At 45.2% G+C, this 15,293-nt stretch overlaps 1 protein-coding gene across 3 annotated transcripts in view; it reads left to right on the top strand.

Moving 5' to 3' along the window:
* Positions 1 to 15,293, top strand: part of mbc (dedicator of cytokinesis protein myoblast city) — a 99,116-nt gene that overhangs the window by 58,563 nt on the left and 25,260 nt on the right. For all 3 annotated transcript variants that reach the window (XM_084590894.1, XM_084590895.1, XM_084590893.1), the window contains exons 30-32: positions 2,357 to 2,562; positions 12,235 to 12,320; positions 15,080 to 15,236. In XM_084590894.1, coding sequence (XP_084447020.1) covers positions 2,357 to 2,562; positions 12,235 to 12,320; positions 15,080 to 15,236 — 449 coding nt within the window. The remainder of the gene's footprint in view (positions 1 to 2,356; positions 2,563 to 12,234; positions 12,321 to 15,079; positions 15,237 to 15,293) is intronic.

A 15,293-nucleotide genomic window follows, 5' to 3' on the forward strand; every position in this document is an offset into this window, starting at 1 on the left:
TGCCAATAAATGAGCTGGGGGTGCGACGGCCGAAACGGAGGGACCGCCACCGACTAACACTTTCTTTCTTTTTTTTTTTTATTCAAATTCTCAGTGCCAAAAGTAGAAGATGGGTTCATTATGCAAGTGGGTCGATTATGCGACAAATACGATATCATTTTTCACGATCGCAAGCCGCGTCTCAAGCCGATTTCTGTATATCGAATTATTGATATATTAAACTATTTCGCTATTCCCTTTGAGTTTGATATATCCGGGTTTGACTGTAGTATGCCAGTGGGAAACGGGGGTAAGGAAATGCTTTGTTGCGTGCTTACACCAGCGGCAACCAAAAAATGCTTCAGTTTCTGGTTGGAGCATCACAAGCACCTTGCAGTGCTGACTCGGCAGGAATAAGAAAATAAGAGAAACCTCTGGAGGCACTAAGACACAATTTTTGTGTTATATTGGTAATTTGGTAAGTCACCTTGGAAGCAAGTGTTGAGCTAAGAGGTTCCACAAGCAGTGCTGCTTCGTATTTAGCAGATTGTACAACGTGCCTGTTACTGCTTAGCAAATAAGAACTTGCACTAAAAATCATCAAGTGCATCAAATCAAATGCAGTAAAAATCATCAGTAGTTAAGTAATGCCCTCACACTCTTACTGAAAAGTGCGTTCAAGGGCAACTTCATTAGTTTTTAAGCATTTTGAACTTATCACATTTATTGGCCTCTTTCCAATACAAAAACAAATTGTTTTTTAAAAAATCAAGTAGAAGTGTGTATTAAAAGAGCAAAAGCCGGGAAACCTTCTTAAACCTGACAAGTAGGTTTCGACCAGCCTGTGACGTCGCTGCCAAACAGTCTATGACATCTAGGATATGGCTACAAATGTTATTGTTGCTATGCATGGATTAGCTAAACTGGCAACTGTAAGTTACTACTGGAGTTGCTATTTGTCTGAAGTGATCAAAAGGAAACTCAAACATTTGCTCTACAGCAAATGCAGAGCAAATTTAGATGGCCCTGCACCTAGTGACTTAACGCAGCCAAGGTTTCCCATAGAAATCTCCCCAATTGAAGCCACAAAATGGGAAATGTTAAAATTAATTTGTGCTGCAACAAAACATCAAACCATTGCGAAATTGGGCTCGAAGGACCAGTAAACTGAGGAGAATGTACAATGAAAATTCAAGGAAAATTTGAGGAGGTCGAAAAAATGCCAGAGCTCTCTATCATCAATACAGTGAAGCGCTCAAAATCACAAGGACGAGGAGGGAACAGGACAATAGCGCTATTGTCCTGTTCCCTCCTCGTCCTTGTGATTTTGAGCGCTTCGCTGTATTGGCGATGAACCAACACGCCCAAACATTTTCCCTTCTCCTCTCTATCAAATGCCAAATGACCAAACGTCGCTTTAGCGCTTCTGTGCTGGTTAAAAAGAAGCATTCAACTTGCCACAACTACCGGAAGATGCTAATACTGTTTGACATGAACGTTTTGCTTCACACAACTGGTATTGAACCCACGCTTGCTATGCAGAAAGCAAGGGCTCTTGCTGTAAATTGCAATGATTTAGTGAATTCTGGGAGCGCTGCTTCAACAATGTTTGTGCTTTGCCGTGGCATGCTTAGTTTCATTGCTTGAAAACTGTATATTCAATAACTTTGTGGGGAGCCAGATGATTATTAATTGTGTGTAGAAAAAAAACTTTCAAAGAAAGTTGTAAACAAAGTGAGCATCAAAGTTATATGAAACTTTCCTCGAGAAGGCAACTGTATTGGGCAGCACATGTATACATTGACAGCAAGCCTTCATTTCTTCTTTTGTGTTTGCCTTATAAGATGAAGATCCTCTAAAGTTCTAATTTCACTACATTAGAGGCATCAAAGACTGGAAATCGAAAAGACTGAAAATTCTAATTTCACTACAATAGAGGCATCAAAGACTGGAAATCAAAAAGACTGAAAATTTTAATTTCACTACATTAGAGGCATCAAAGACTGGAAATCAAAGAGACTGAAAATTGGATGCTTACATTGCTGGTCGAACAGCGTCTATAAACTTTTTGCTGCTCTTTATTCTATTTTTATTGTGTGCTGTATTTTTTAATGTGACAATTGAATTGGTGGTCATTTTGTCACAGGCAGCAGTGCATTATGAACATGGCATGCTCACCACCGTAGCAACATAGAAGTACTGGAGGGTAGCGCTATGTTTACATTTTATAGTTAGTTGCCATGTTTGCATTCTGAAGAATGGTTTACGAGGAATAGTGTTTGTATAGGTACTTCCTCAGTATGTAAAGCAGTCCAACAGTTATGCTTGCTTTGGCCGAAGACTAATTGCACATCTTTCATTCGAATGGAAAACACAGGCCAGAACAAAATTCACTTTGTTCCTGGCATGGTGGGCCCATTCCTGGAGATGACCATGATACCAGAAGCAGAGCTGCGCAAGGCTACTATTCCCATTTTCTTTGACATGATGCAATGCGAGTTCTACTCCCCACGCAAGGCAGTCTCCTATCACCAGGATGACTGCTATGTGCACAACCTGGAGATCAAGGGCAACTTCCAAGAGGTGTGTTGATCTTGTTCCACTTCAGCCAGCCCTGTGCTGTTGTGCATTTCATAATTTGAAGATATATTTTTTTTTCTATTTTCTTTTTTTAAATGAGCCAGATTCAGAAACCAAAACTGAGTCGCATGTTTTAATGGCCAGCAAATCATACATCTTTTTCTTGGGAAGACTTGAATAACAAAGGATGCCCTGTAACACATAGATGTCCTGTGCACAAATCATATTTCAAATCATACGTGAGCCAGAACTTCCTAATGCACAGATCAAAAAGACGTGAATTCACTCATGAGAACCTCCATTGTCAGATTGAGCATGGTTCCACTTATTCCTTCTCTAGTACTAGTAGTTTACGATTGAATGCAAAGGATATATGAAGAGATCGATGGAACATCTGAACTCTGAAGATAACGAAGGGATCATTAGCCCCATTGCCAAGGAAGTAGGCATGTGTCTCTGCTGCATTTGATTGTATTTATTTCGGACAATTGGTGCTGTCTTCCTAAATTTATTATATTACTAGCAGAATGGCAGGCACGGACAGGAAATGACAGGACTAGCTGCTGTCCACCTTTAATAATGAATTTGATATGCTACAAAGTAGTAAATTCTAGATCCTGTACCATCTTGCCTGTTTACTTTTTCACTCCCAAAATGGAAACTCATTAAACGAAGGCTATCACATCAACAGTTATGACAGAAACCTGCTGGGAAGCACTGAAGTGCCCCTGATTGCGCACAGTATACATTCTAATTGTTTTTGTTCGATTCCTTGCACAATAATTTTGAGAAATATGTTCATACGTATAGCTTAAATCTTTACTGCAGAAGTGAGGTTTTTGAACAAAACTATTTCAAATTCCAACTTCCACACTGAGCCAAATCCAAAGTTTACATGCTAATATATACCAAATTGTTTGCTCAACTTTTCAGTACATAGTTGTGTAAAGTTGCTCTAACTTGCATGCAAAGCATAACATATTCAGTGGAATACCACTTGAACAAACATCATTTAAACGAAGTACTCAGTTGTACAAACTTTATTAAATGCCCCACCGAAGCTTCATTGAACGCTATGCAAACGCCCTTCATTTTAACGAAATTCAGTTATTGCTACGAATTCTACGAAGATGTTCCTCGTCGTCATCCTGTGTCTTTCACATCATACTTAGCATTTCATCTAGCACAACCCGCACTTTTTGTTGCATATTTTTACACCGAGAGCCACGTTTCATCACTGCGTGACGAAAAGTGGCCATGATTTAGCTTTAAACCGAATTAACCATCTAGACAAGCTTGTAGCCAGCCGAATCCGTAACTGGATTTGCACGCTTAATTGGCTCCACAGTCATAGCCAGCCATAACTAGCCCTTTCACTGTCACGAACGTACCGGTACGTATTCGCGTTTCCTCCCCGCAGTGTCAATAACGTACCCGTACGTATTCTATCTTGCGTTCAAATCTTCGCGCCTCACCGTAAAGCTGCCGCGCTTGGACTTGCTCCGCCATCTGTTGAATCTTTCTACAAGCTGATATGCTCGCTCCGCGCCGATAAGACACATATATGGAAGAGTATGGTGCAACCGCGCCCGCCCGTTCTTTGCTCGTGGGAGGGGGCGTGGTCGCTCCGTGACACTACTCTCTCGAGCGAGCGATCCTTCGGCGCGCGCGTGCGTTTATGGGTTCAAAGTTTGTTCTGCCATCTGCGGCAGGTTTGGAGGTTTTTATTTTTATTCTTTGTCGCGCTTCCGCTACGGCGTGGCAAGTTCAGGGTCGCACGCGGTTGCCTCTCTCCGACTGACATATGACTCGATTGCTGCATTCGCTCTCTCCACGCGCCCTCGCTTGAGGACAGCTTGCCGTTAGCAGCAGCAGCAGCACACGAGTGTTTTAGCCCCTTTCCATCTTTTTCTCTTTCGACTTCACTACGCGCCGTTTCTCTCCCTTGTGCTGGCCACTGAATGTGCGCCCTCCGCGCGCGCTTACTTTCGGATGGCGGACCGCGCGGGACCTTCGACGGCTGACTGGAGCGATGGCTCTTCGGGTTCTGATTACCAGCCAAGCTCGGATTCGGACTCAGGATCCACCACACTCTGAAGAAGTATTGAGCGTGTTTTTTTTTATTTTATCATATATCATTTATAGTCAGACTGATGATGATGATGTTTATTTAAACACCTGCAGAACACTGAAATGTGCAAATTGCATTGACTAATTTATTTGTATACCCATCATGATGCAAAATAAATCTTTATGCTCGTTCCCTGATATGCTCGTTCTCTGAAACCAAGCCGACACTGGGGGTGCGTCCCAGTCAGAAACAGCCGACAGTGAAAGGGCTAGAGCCTCAGCCCTACTAGGGTTTTAGCTCCAAGGAAGGCGTACATTTTCATGCTGGTTAACCATGATTTGCTGAAGAGAGAAAGAGAAAAAAATTTATTTCTCGAAGGAGGTTGTTGAGGTCGAGTTTCTTAGCGGTTCCAGGTGGCCGGCTGTTGAAGTCTGTCAGTGACCTCCTGCACTCTTACCATGACCCAGGACTGGACGTCTGGGTCCCAACTGGCAAGAGCAGCTTCCCATTTTGCAAGCGGAGATGTGACCAGATCTGTCGAAAGCGGATCCTTTGCGCAGTCCCAGATTATATGGTCAAAGGGGGCAGGCTCGCCGCACAGTTGGCAGAATGGGTTTACTAGATCAGGAAAGGTATTCGAATAAGTCTAGGGGTTTCACTGCGAACGTATTTGGAGGCGCTGCCATGTGGTAGCTTGTTCTCGGCTGAGCGAAACATGCGGAGGTGGCAGGCTCGCTCTAAGCTCCTTGTAATAGTTGCTCTTTCTATTCAACACCGCGCTGATCACGTTCCCTAGGAAGCTTGATGCCATAGAGGGTATTGGACACACCCTATATGCTGATGACATCACGATTTGGACAAGTCAGTGATCCGACAGGCAGTCTTGCAAGAGGTGGTGGACGTCGTAAACGCCCACACCCTTTGGTCAGGATTAGAATACTCCCCACAAAAGTCAAAGCTGCTGGTCATCTGTAATAATGCAAGGACTTGTAAAACAAAATTAAACAAGGTACAGTTGGAAATCCAAGAAAACGAAATCCTGGAGGCAGACATAATATGTGGGCTTGGGTTGTTTATACAATCGAATAGACACAAAAAGATAATGCTGGACAGGCGGTTGCTCTCAATCCAGCAGACAATAGAGAGTTTTAGAATAGGGGTCCCCAAGCTTTGGGGCCCCCAAGGAGCTTGGGGCGTCGAAATGCGCATGCGCAGAACGTAAGGCGTGCTTGGGGTCTTGGGTTAACGCTAGGGGTGGCCCTTATTTTTCGGAAATAGCGTTCGCCCCAAGCCGCCGTTGGGTCGCTTGGGTTACGGCAACATGGCGGCGTTCGGCCAAGCGGTGGCCACTCGCCTCGGCACACATTCGTCGTCACCGCTCTGTGGTGTCACGCCATGGAAAACAAAAGGCCAACGAAGCTTATGCTATATCTCATGATGCCCGCACAACCAAATTTTAGCGATAAAACGCACTGTATTTTCAGATTGCTTCCGGATTTACCGAGCTGCTAGGCTTAGCGAGTTCGCCTCCTTTGGTTGTCATGGGGACCAGACGGCGGAAAGCGTGGAAGGTTCAAATGAGGTTTGCCGGTCTCAGCCTGGATTGACAATTGGCCGATTTCGTCTTGTCTGACGAAAATGGTTTATATAACCGGTAATCTTAAGATAGTTTTTGCACAATAATAGTACTTTTTGATGAATAAGATAGCGTTGTTGGCTTTTATATATTAAAATGCTTTTCCTTGGCTACCGTCGTGGCGCTGCAGTCGACGAACGCAAGCCCGGCTCCGCTGCGTCGGGAAAACCCCTATTCTAAAACTCGCCGCTCGGCTAGCACGTTGCGCTGCCGCCCGCTATTTCCTTGGAGGCCCCAAGCCTTGGGTCCCTCTATTCTAAAACTCCCTAATATGACTTATTAAACGGGTAGCAACTAGGCAAAAAGGCATAAAGGAGCGCGATGCATGTCGCCTCGTTAATACATTTGTCGTCATCAGCTGGTGTATGCCAGCCCTTACTTGGACCTCAGGAAAGACAATGGTGAGAAGTTGAATTGCCTGATAAGGCAGGCATACAACATGGCTGTCGGTCTCCCCAGAAATGCGTCCACTGTGAGACTTCTGTCTCTCAAGGTCCACAACGCTTTCGCAAAGCTCATTGATGAGGTACAACTGACAGCACAAGAATAGCGGCTCAGACAGGCTGAGGTTGGGCCAGGGCCACGGTGCAAGAATATTTAGGTGGGGACACCGCACGGGCGAGGCACTGGACGCAAGTTTCTAGATAAGGTACCAGCCACGCTCCTCCGAACCGGGCCGCTGATCGCAGCGTCAGCGTCGATGTAGCGGTGAATCTTCGCTGGAAGAAAAAAACACATACATCGACAACGCCGTTGCGATAGCAACCCGCTGATATCGCGCGGCGCGTTTTTCCTGCGTGAGCCGTTTGCGTGCCCCCCCCCCCGCCGTCTCTCCCTGTTTCCCCGCCGTCGCCAGAAGCATCACCGTAGCACTTTATTCTTAAGCCGTGCCCACTGCATCAGTGCAGAAGCGAGGTCCAGAACAATTTATTGGCTTGTCAATACTATTGACGTAATATATTCCTAACAACGAAGTGAATAAAAGGTTGAAGTTGCACTTTATGTTGAAATATGGGGGAGTGAGTACTACATTACTCAACCATTCAGTCATCGTTATTCAATTGAAGGCGCCGGGGAAGCAGTTTTGTCACTTTGGATAGCGTAAATAGAGCAGGGAAAGCGAATCCTGCGTTCGGTTGGGCGAACGGGAGAAAAATATAAAAATTCATAGGGTATTCTTAACCACTTAATCAAGGAAATGCAACAGCGCCCCGTACCGCTTCTCTATCGCATAAATCACTAACGTGCAAACTGAGTGGAAGAATGGGATAAGCAAGCGAGGAACAGTACGGACGTGTTATGTGTACGAAAAACGTCACAAATGCTGTCGTGATGTAAGGCTTTTTTGCCTCAAGCAAGCTCAACTGTCTTCTATATTTGCACGAATCCCGACTGCACGAACGGCTGCACGATCTATCTATCTATTTATGTTCATCAACTGATTTATATGCGGCTTTGGCGCACCACATCACATTACTGTTCGCCAATCTCTAATGTAGATTCAAGAAAGCTGTTAACCGTAATTTTACCTCTATTTTTTTGTATTGAATAAATTATACTTGGTGTTCTTTTTTCATTGTGAAATTCTCTTCCCCTCTGTACTGTACCCTATACCCTGAGGATAAAAGAATAAGGGAAAGGAAAAAAGAAGCTAAGAGAAGTAATGGTATAGAGGAAATGAGAGGAAGGGGGGAATTCAGTGGGAGCTAGCAGAATCCAGTTAGATGACCTCTAATGTATTGAAGGAATAAAGTAAGGAGCAAACTAAGGATGAGCGGGCACACTGATGGGCGAACAAAATATGTAAAGTCAAAGAACAAATGAAACGACTGATGGTTAATGCTTTGTTGTCAAAGTGCCGCCGCTTATGCGTGCAGCAGGTTCAAATTCCGCGCGAAAATTAATTCGCCTTTTGTGCTTTTATTTAAGCATTCATGAAGCCACAGATTTATAAAACTGCGCTGAATAATGGACCTAGACAAAAATAACGCGACAAAAATATTTTTCTCTCATCATAGGCCACAGTTTACGAGAAAATGGCTCTCAAAAAGCATGTATTCACCATAGAAAAGCAGTGCCTCCCACAACGTCACAGACCGCTGAGCGAACTGCCATCTCGTATGGCTTAGACTAACTAGGGGACTTTATCTGGAACCGGCGCGGTACGCTGTGTCCCCACCTATATATCTTGCACCGTGGCCAGGGCAAAGGCGTTAGGCAAAAAGTATCAAGGGGGTGATAGTGCTGTGTATGTTGATGCGGCAAAATACAACCTTACTGGCAAAGACTCTATTGCTGTGAGCGTGGTGAGTATCTCCCGGAAGGTCGCACCTATGGTGGTCATGGGCAGAGTGGAAGGGGCTAAAGAGGCCGCAATAGCACTAGGAATAGTTCAGAACGACATCAGCACCATTCTCAGTGACTCCAAAGCGGCCCTTCGCAACTTCGCGAGGGGTCGTATCTCCACCACTGCTTACAAAATTATTAGTATGATCTCAACAAGAGTTGTTGTCGGGCTAGTTGGCTTGAATCAAGTAATGCCATTAAGGCTATGCGCAAAAAAGACAACACAAAAAAACAGAGGCAACGACAGGACGAGCGCAATCCTGTCGTCTGGCGCTCGTCCTGTCGTTGCCTCTGTTTTTTGTGTTGTCTTTTTTGCGCATAGCCTTAATGGCATTACTTGATTAGTATGATGTAAAAAGATAGAAATGAAGTGGATCTGGTATGGGTCTCAGCCCACTCAGGCGTTCCAGGTAACGAGGCCGCTCACCAATATGCTCAAGGGTTTGTCAGCTGAGCTGGTGAAGGGGTCTCAGATGCGGATGCTACACAGTGTGAGGGACTGGATATGTATTATGATCTGCTGAAGCAATCATCTGCTTAAAGAAAATGAAGGCCTTTGCTGCCCAGCAGACCTTTGTGCCAGGCAAGGTTCACGGGAGCTTGCGCACGGTAACCGAGTTCAAGTCCACAGCAATCCTAGATTCAAAAGTGCTGCAAAAGGTTATTGCACCCTTTGCTCACAAATGATCACAGTGGAAAATAAATAGGTTGAGATATAATTTGAGTGCTTGATGTTTCTTGGAGCTAATGGAAACAAGCTTGCACACCCTTACTTTATTTCTGCAAACTTCCACTTTAACAAACTTTTTCCTAAGGTCGCTTGAAGTTCGTTCAAGTGAAGTTTTGCTGTACAGTAAAATCTAGTTGATGTAACCCCTCTTAATATAGATAATCCAGACTAGAAGCGTGGTCCCAGTCGATGCCCGTGTAAGTCTTTTAAGTGGACAACTGGGCTAGGTTGTGATCTCTAGATTCAAGGCACATGGCAACTAGTGTTAAAACCGAGGACAAAAGAACTAGCTTTCATGGTGTCTGTCTCTCTTCTGTCCTTGTTTTAGTTAGTTACCATGTGTCTTGAGCCGTGTAAGCCTATGGTGTAAGACACAGGCAGGCCCCCATCATTTAATTCAGATGGGGGGTCACATCGAGATATCACCCGCGAAGCTAACTATTGTCCAGATAGACTGGCGTTCACAGTGGCGATTAAGATTTTTTTTTCGCGATCTTGCCAACTTTTGTTGTGGCTTGCTGCAGGAAAGGTACCGCATTGTGCGAATGTTGATGGCGCTTTAACCATCCGCCTTGCATTCGGGAGGTACGGGGTTCGATCCCCAGTGCCGCCGGGTACCCATCGGTTTCCAATGGGTACAAGCTTTCCCCCGGCCTGATGCTCGGCTCTTCTGGGGTGATATGCTTGGGAAAAGGTGTCACGGCCCAAATAGTTGCTCCGATGTGGCAGTGATCCGTTCCGCCATCGGACAACAATAAGTCCGCCTCGCGCGGCAAAAGCCCATTCTGTGGCCCTTTTTTTTTTCTTTTTGAACCAACATTTTGATTCATGGCCCCTTTTCCCAAGCATTTAGCCCCAGAAAAGCCGAGCACCAGGCCGGGGGAAATCTTGTACCCACTGGAAACCGGTGGGTACCCGACGGCACTGGGGATCGAACCCCGTACCTCCCGAATGCGAGGCGGATGCCCTGCAAAAGAGCGCTAAATAGCCACTGCAATCTGGGGTCGATTCTAGGGTTTGCTTCGCTGACTGGTTAATCGCTTGAAATCAGGCATTTGCTGTTGTTTCACTTCCTTCTTTTCTTATTTTCCATTTAACAACTCCTCTGCATTTTCAGCACGTTACATGTGCACATAGCTCAGTGCCTCGCCCTGATGTGGCCTTTCGTGCCACCATATCATGCGAGGATCGATCACATCGGCTGAATTCAACAGATTTTCTTTTAGGAATGCGCAGTTCTACCAGATTTTTAGCAGTTAGGCATTAGGCGTCTCATGTCTTGTATGGTGAAACTCGTGTCTTGTATGGTGTTGAGGCACGGTTTACATGTCTGTTTTATAAGCACTTCAGTCAATTCAGTTCAGGCATTCAGTCGTGTCTGACTCTTCGTGACCCTATGGACCATGTCACGCCACGCTTTCCGGTCTCTCACTATCTTCCTAACATCACATAACTTCATCTGCAGTGCCTCGAGGATGCCATCTAACCATCGCGTTCGCTGCCTACCCCTTCTCCGGTAACCCTCAACCTTTCCCAACATCAAATCTTTCTCCAGCGACTCCTCTCTTCTCATCAGATGACCAAAGTAGCTGAGCTTTAACTTTAGAATTTGACCCTCCAATGAGCAGTCAGGGTTTATGGTGGACAATATCGACTGATTTGATCTTCTGACAGTCCAAGGAACTCTCAAGAATCTTCGCCAGCACCACAATTCAAACGCGTCAATTCTTCGGCGGTCAGCCTTTTTCAAAGTCCAACTCTCGCATCCATACATCACAACTGGAAAGACCATAGCACGAGTTATACGGATCTTGGTTGGCAGACTAATGTCTCTGCTCTTTACTAGGCGGTCAAGGCTAACCATTGCTCTCTTTCCCAGAAGCAGGCGTCTCCTAATTTCCGAAGTGGTGGCCTTGTGGTAGAGCATCCGCCTCGCATTCGGGAGGTACCGGGTTCGATCCCTGGTGCCGCCGGGTACCCACCGGTTTTTAAATAGGTACAAGCTTTCCCCGGCCTGGTGCTCGGCTCTTCTGGGGAGAAATGCTTGGGAAAAGGGGTCACGGCCCAAATAGTTGCGCCGATGTGGCAGTGATTCATTCCGCCATCGGACAACAATAAGCCCGCCTTGCGCGGCAACAGCCCATTATGTGGCCCTTTTTTTTTTTTTTTTGGTTGTTCGAAACTAAGCTCCCGAGGGAGCACAACAGCAGGGTTAGCAGAGCCTCTTCCAAACGCACACCCCTGAAAGAGCCGGGCGCCAGGCCGGGGGACGCTTGTACCCAATTTTACCGGTGGGTGTCCGGCGGCGGGTTTCGAACTGACCACCTCCCGCAGCCGAGACGGGCGCCCAAACCACTCGGCCACGACTTCAACATGTACCCTAATACTAATTACCACTGGAGCTGACCTGAAGTTTGTGTCGCAATGCACTGGCACCAGATGCTGCTTATATCACAATGCAAATGTTGAAAAGGGAATTCATGATGTGATGACCGCATAGAAACACACGGCGAACCACCGGCGCGGCTGGCTCCACTCTCTGGTGTACCTAGCAAGCCCACTGCCAGTTGTGCAGCCGTCACTATGCACGCTGGCTGCGCAGTTAGGCAACAAACCCCATGTGCAACATTTCTGAGCCGCATCAGTTTTAAGCAAATGAGGAAAATTAAGTTCACTCTGTGTTTAACTATGTGGTGAGAAGGAAATGCTCGATTCAACTGCCACGAGCAAAAAGTGTTTAATTCAGACTCTTCTGTAACATGCAATGAGCACCAAAACATTGTTTATATTTTTTTTTTTGCTTTAGTCTTATCACATTTGTGAGATGACAGTACATAATCAGTGTCCTCACCCTTTCTCTTTACCATTATTATTTTTTTGTTTTGTTTTCAGTTTGAAAACGAGATGATCACTAAGTTAGATGTTCTAGTTGAAGGTGGACGAGGGGACCAGCAATATCAGGACTTTCTCAAGCAAATGTAAGTTTGTTTATAATGAGTGTCTCAGTTTTTTCTTTCATTGCCTTCAGTGCATTAGGCGTTGTGTATACTAATAGGCTCCCTTTAACGCAAACTTGAAGGGACCATGAAATCTATTTTGTCAGAAGTTCGTCTTAACAGAATAGTCCTCAATAAAGCTTTTCAACGTGCTATGCATGTCCAGTAATGTGTTCAATGAAAACAATGAATAAAATGGCCTTGCAGAGAGAGGACGATTGCAATTTAAACATAGCTGATAGTACTATGATGCACGAAGTGGGCTAAACAATGAAGGCATGAAAGCATGTGGTTATCCAAGTTGAAGAAACAATGAAGACTACGTTTATTTTTTACTGTCTCTCTTTCACTTTCTCTCTCTCTTCCACAGCAGCCACAGTTCTTACTTTTTTTCTGTTTTGTTTGGCTTGTTTTTTGAGGCTGCAAGCGCTATGAAGGTGTCTAGTTGGGTAGCCATGCACCTTTGTAGACAGTATATTTCTGTCCGTCATAGGTAATGTTCATGCAGTGCCAATATCTGGCCACCTCTATGCCACAATAATGTGTACTGAGACAGCATGTCAGATGAAATTTCGGCTCCCAATTCTTTCGGCCAGGTGTCGGAGAGTGGGTGCACCCTGCACCTACGCGTCTTTTCGTCTATGGTGACAACACATGGCACGTTACATGTGCGTGGTACTGAGATTTGGTATCTCTGTCCGGTGCATAGGCAGCAGTGAATGTTTCAAAGAAGAACACAGCGTGAATATATGAACAAGAAAAAGCTGAGATAGGACAGGCACCACAGAACGAGCACCGGTAGCACCCATCCTGTATTAGCCTTAACTTGACCCCATCTTCACGCTATATTTTTCTTTGAAACATTGTCTGACCAACAGGCCCCACAGCCTGCCATATGAACAGTAAAGATGCCCTGTGTTTCCTGCATTTGCAAGAAAGCTTCTCCACAAGGAAGCACGCCCCCACACAGTTGCAAAAACTTGTGCAGAAGCAATCTTGCTGGAATTCACTTTCTTGCTCGACAGCATTCTATATAGTATTTTTCCCTTTGTTCAACAGTACCATGCAGATGTCCTGGGAGTGTCATTTCACGGGGTTACCGAGATTCGTGGTTGCTGAGAAAATTAATCCTAAATGAAGGACACGCGAAACAGTTTGTCTTAAAGGGGTTATCAAGTGGTTCTGTGCTACCATTTAGGGATATGATGTAATTGACTGTTAAAACTGAGACAGCCTTCAGGTTTCTTCTCAAAATGCAAAAGCAATTCGGAGAAGCTAGATGGGGATGTCATTGTCAGTGATATTTCAGGTTCCAGCTGCTTTTGCCCACACCCTTGTATGTATCGTTTGATGCCTGCAAACAATGCTTCGCAGCCTCTGCCTCCAACAGGGTTGGTTTTCTTCCTCAGGACGCATGTTTCTGCGCTAAAAATGTATGCTACCTTTATAGATGACGTCCGCATTGGCCTACCTAATCTTTGCTGTCCAGTGCCGGGAAGCCTGAGTGCTGAATTAGCTTTATGCAGGGATTGTGCCTTTATTTTTGAATGATAGCACAAAGTGGTTTAGCATATTTTACCTGCAGCCTTCACACATTTTCCTCCTTTAATTTCATAAAATCCCAAAGCCTCTTCAGCTGCCCTTTAAGAATTTTTTTTTTCCATTGGATCCTGTAGACCTTTTCAAAAACAAGTCAAAGATTGCTGCCATATACTGGACATTGGACTGTGCTCATAATACGAGAAAGAATTGAAGCTTAAAAGACCACTGTCCAGGGAAGGACTTAAGCGAAGGAGCCCAGTGTTTCGATCAGGCACTAGAGATAGTCTGTGCAAAATGCTGCAGTGACACGCACGCCACAAAGCAAGAAAATACAAATCGAAGCTTTCTCATGCTCTCCTTCGGGAAGCCAGCTTTCGCATTCCCTGCGCTGGCCCGTCGAGCCGCAGCTATGACGTATTTGTCGAGAACGACATCCATTGGTCCGTCTCGCTGTCTGAGGGTGAAGGATGGGTGTCTACCGCTCGCTGCGTGCTTTTCCCTCGCCGCGGCCAGACTGAATCCAGCGACGCACGCTCCCTCGCCCATTGTTTTTTTTCTTTCGCGCACGCAGAGTGCCACGCCCCACCTCCCGCCAAACGCGGAGGAGGAAGGGGAATTTGTTTGCGGAGACTAGACGACCTCGGGCAGGAAAGTGAAAAACCTTTGCGAGGGACTGGAAGGAAAGAAACATGACAGAATCGGGTGATTGCGGTGGCTGTAACTGCGTTATTAGTTACTCTTTTCAAAAACATTTTGCGGCCTTGCATTCTGGGGGCGAAGTCTCACAGTCACCGGGGAAGAAAATATTTACGATCAGAGGGTGGAGAGTCTGAATTAAGGTTGCATCAGTGGTCGTACCAAGGTCTATGGGAGTCAACCAAATGGCCTTATATTGTTTTTCTGATCTGAGAACTCATTTTAACTGACTTCACTTTTATAAGAATCTTCTTATATGCATGTAAGTGTGTAGGAAAGTATGTATGTAGAAAGTATGTAAGTATATCAATAAAAAAAACATGAACAAACGAAAGGCCCACTTACAGTACGGGCACTGTCTCTGTCTGTGCCCATCTTGCTCGTAAATGTGCCTTTCGTTTGTCCTTGGTTGTTTTTCTTCTTACATTTCTTGTACAAGTTCACTATAAGCCGACTAGCTCAAACGAGAAGGTGCATAAGCTATTCTGGTTTTGCTTTTTCAGCCTGTTCAGCTTATGTGAGAACCATGCCACACTTCGTGATGCTTGTGAGAAGTTTATCAACACAGTGGTCGAACTAATGAAGCGTCTCTTGGAGTACCGCACCATTATTACAGATGAGAACAAAGAAAACCGGATGAGCTGCACTGTGAACCTGCTGGTAAGTGCATGATTAATGAATGTTTTTTAACATAAAGGTATCAACCAAGCTAATTCT

This window comes from Amblyomma maculatum, chromosome 1 (assembly GCF_055883805.1).
Source record: "Amblyomma maculatum isolate TAMU_Amacu chromosome 1, ASM5588380v1, whole genome shotgun sequence".
Lineage (NCBI taxonomy): Eukaryota > Metazoa > Arthropoda > Arachnida > Ixodida > Ixodidae > Amblyomma > Amblyomma maculatum.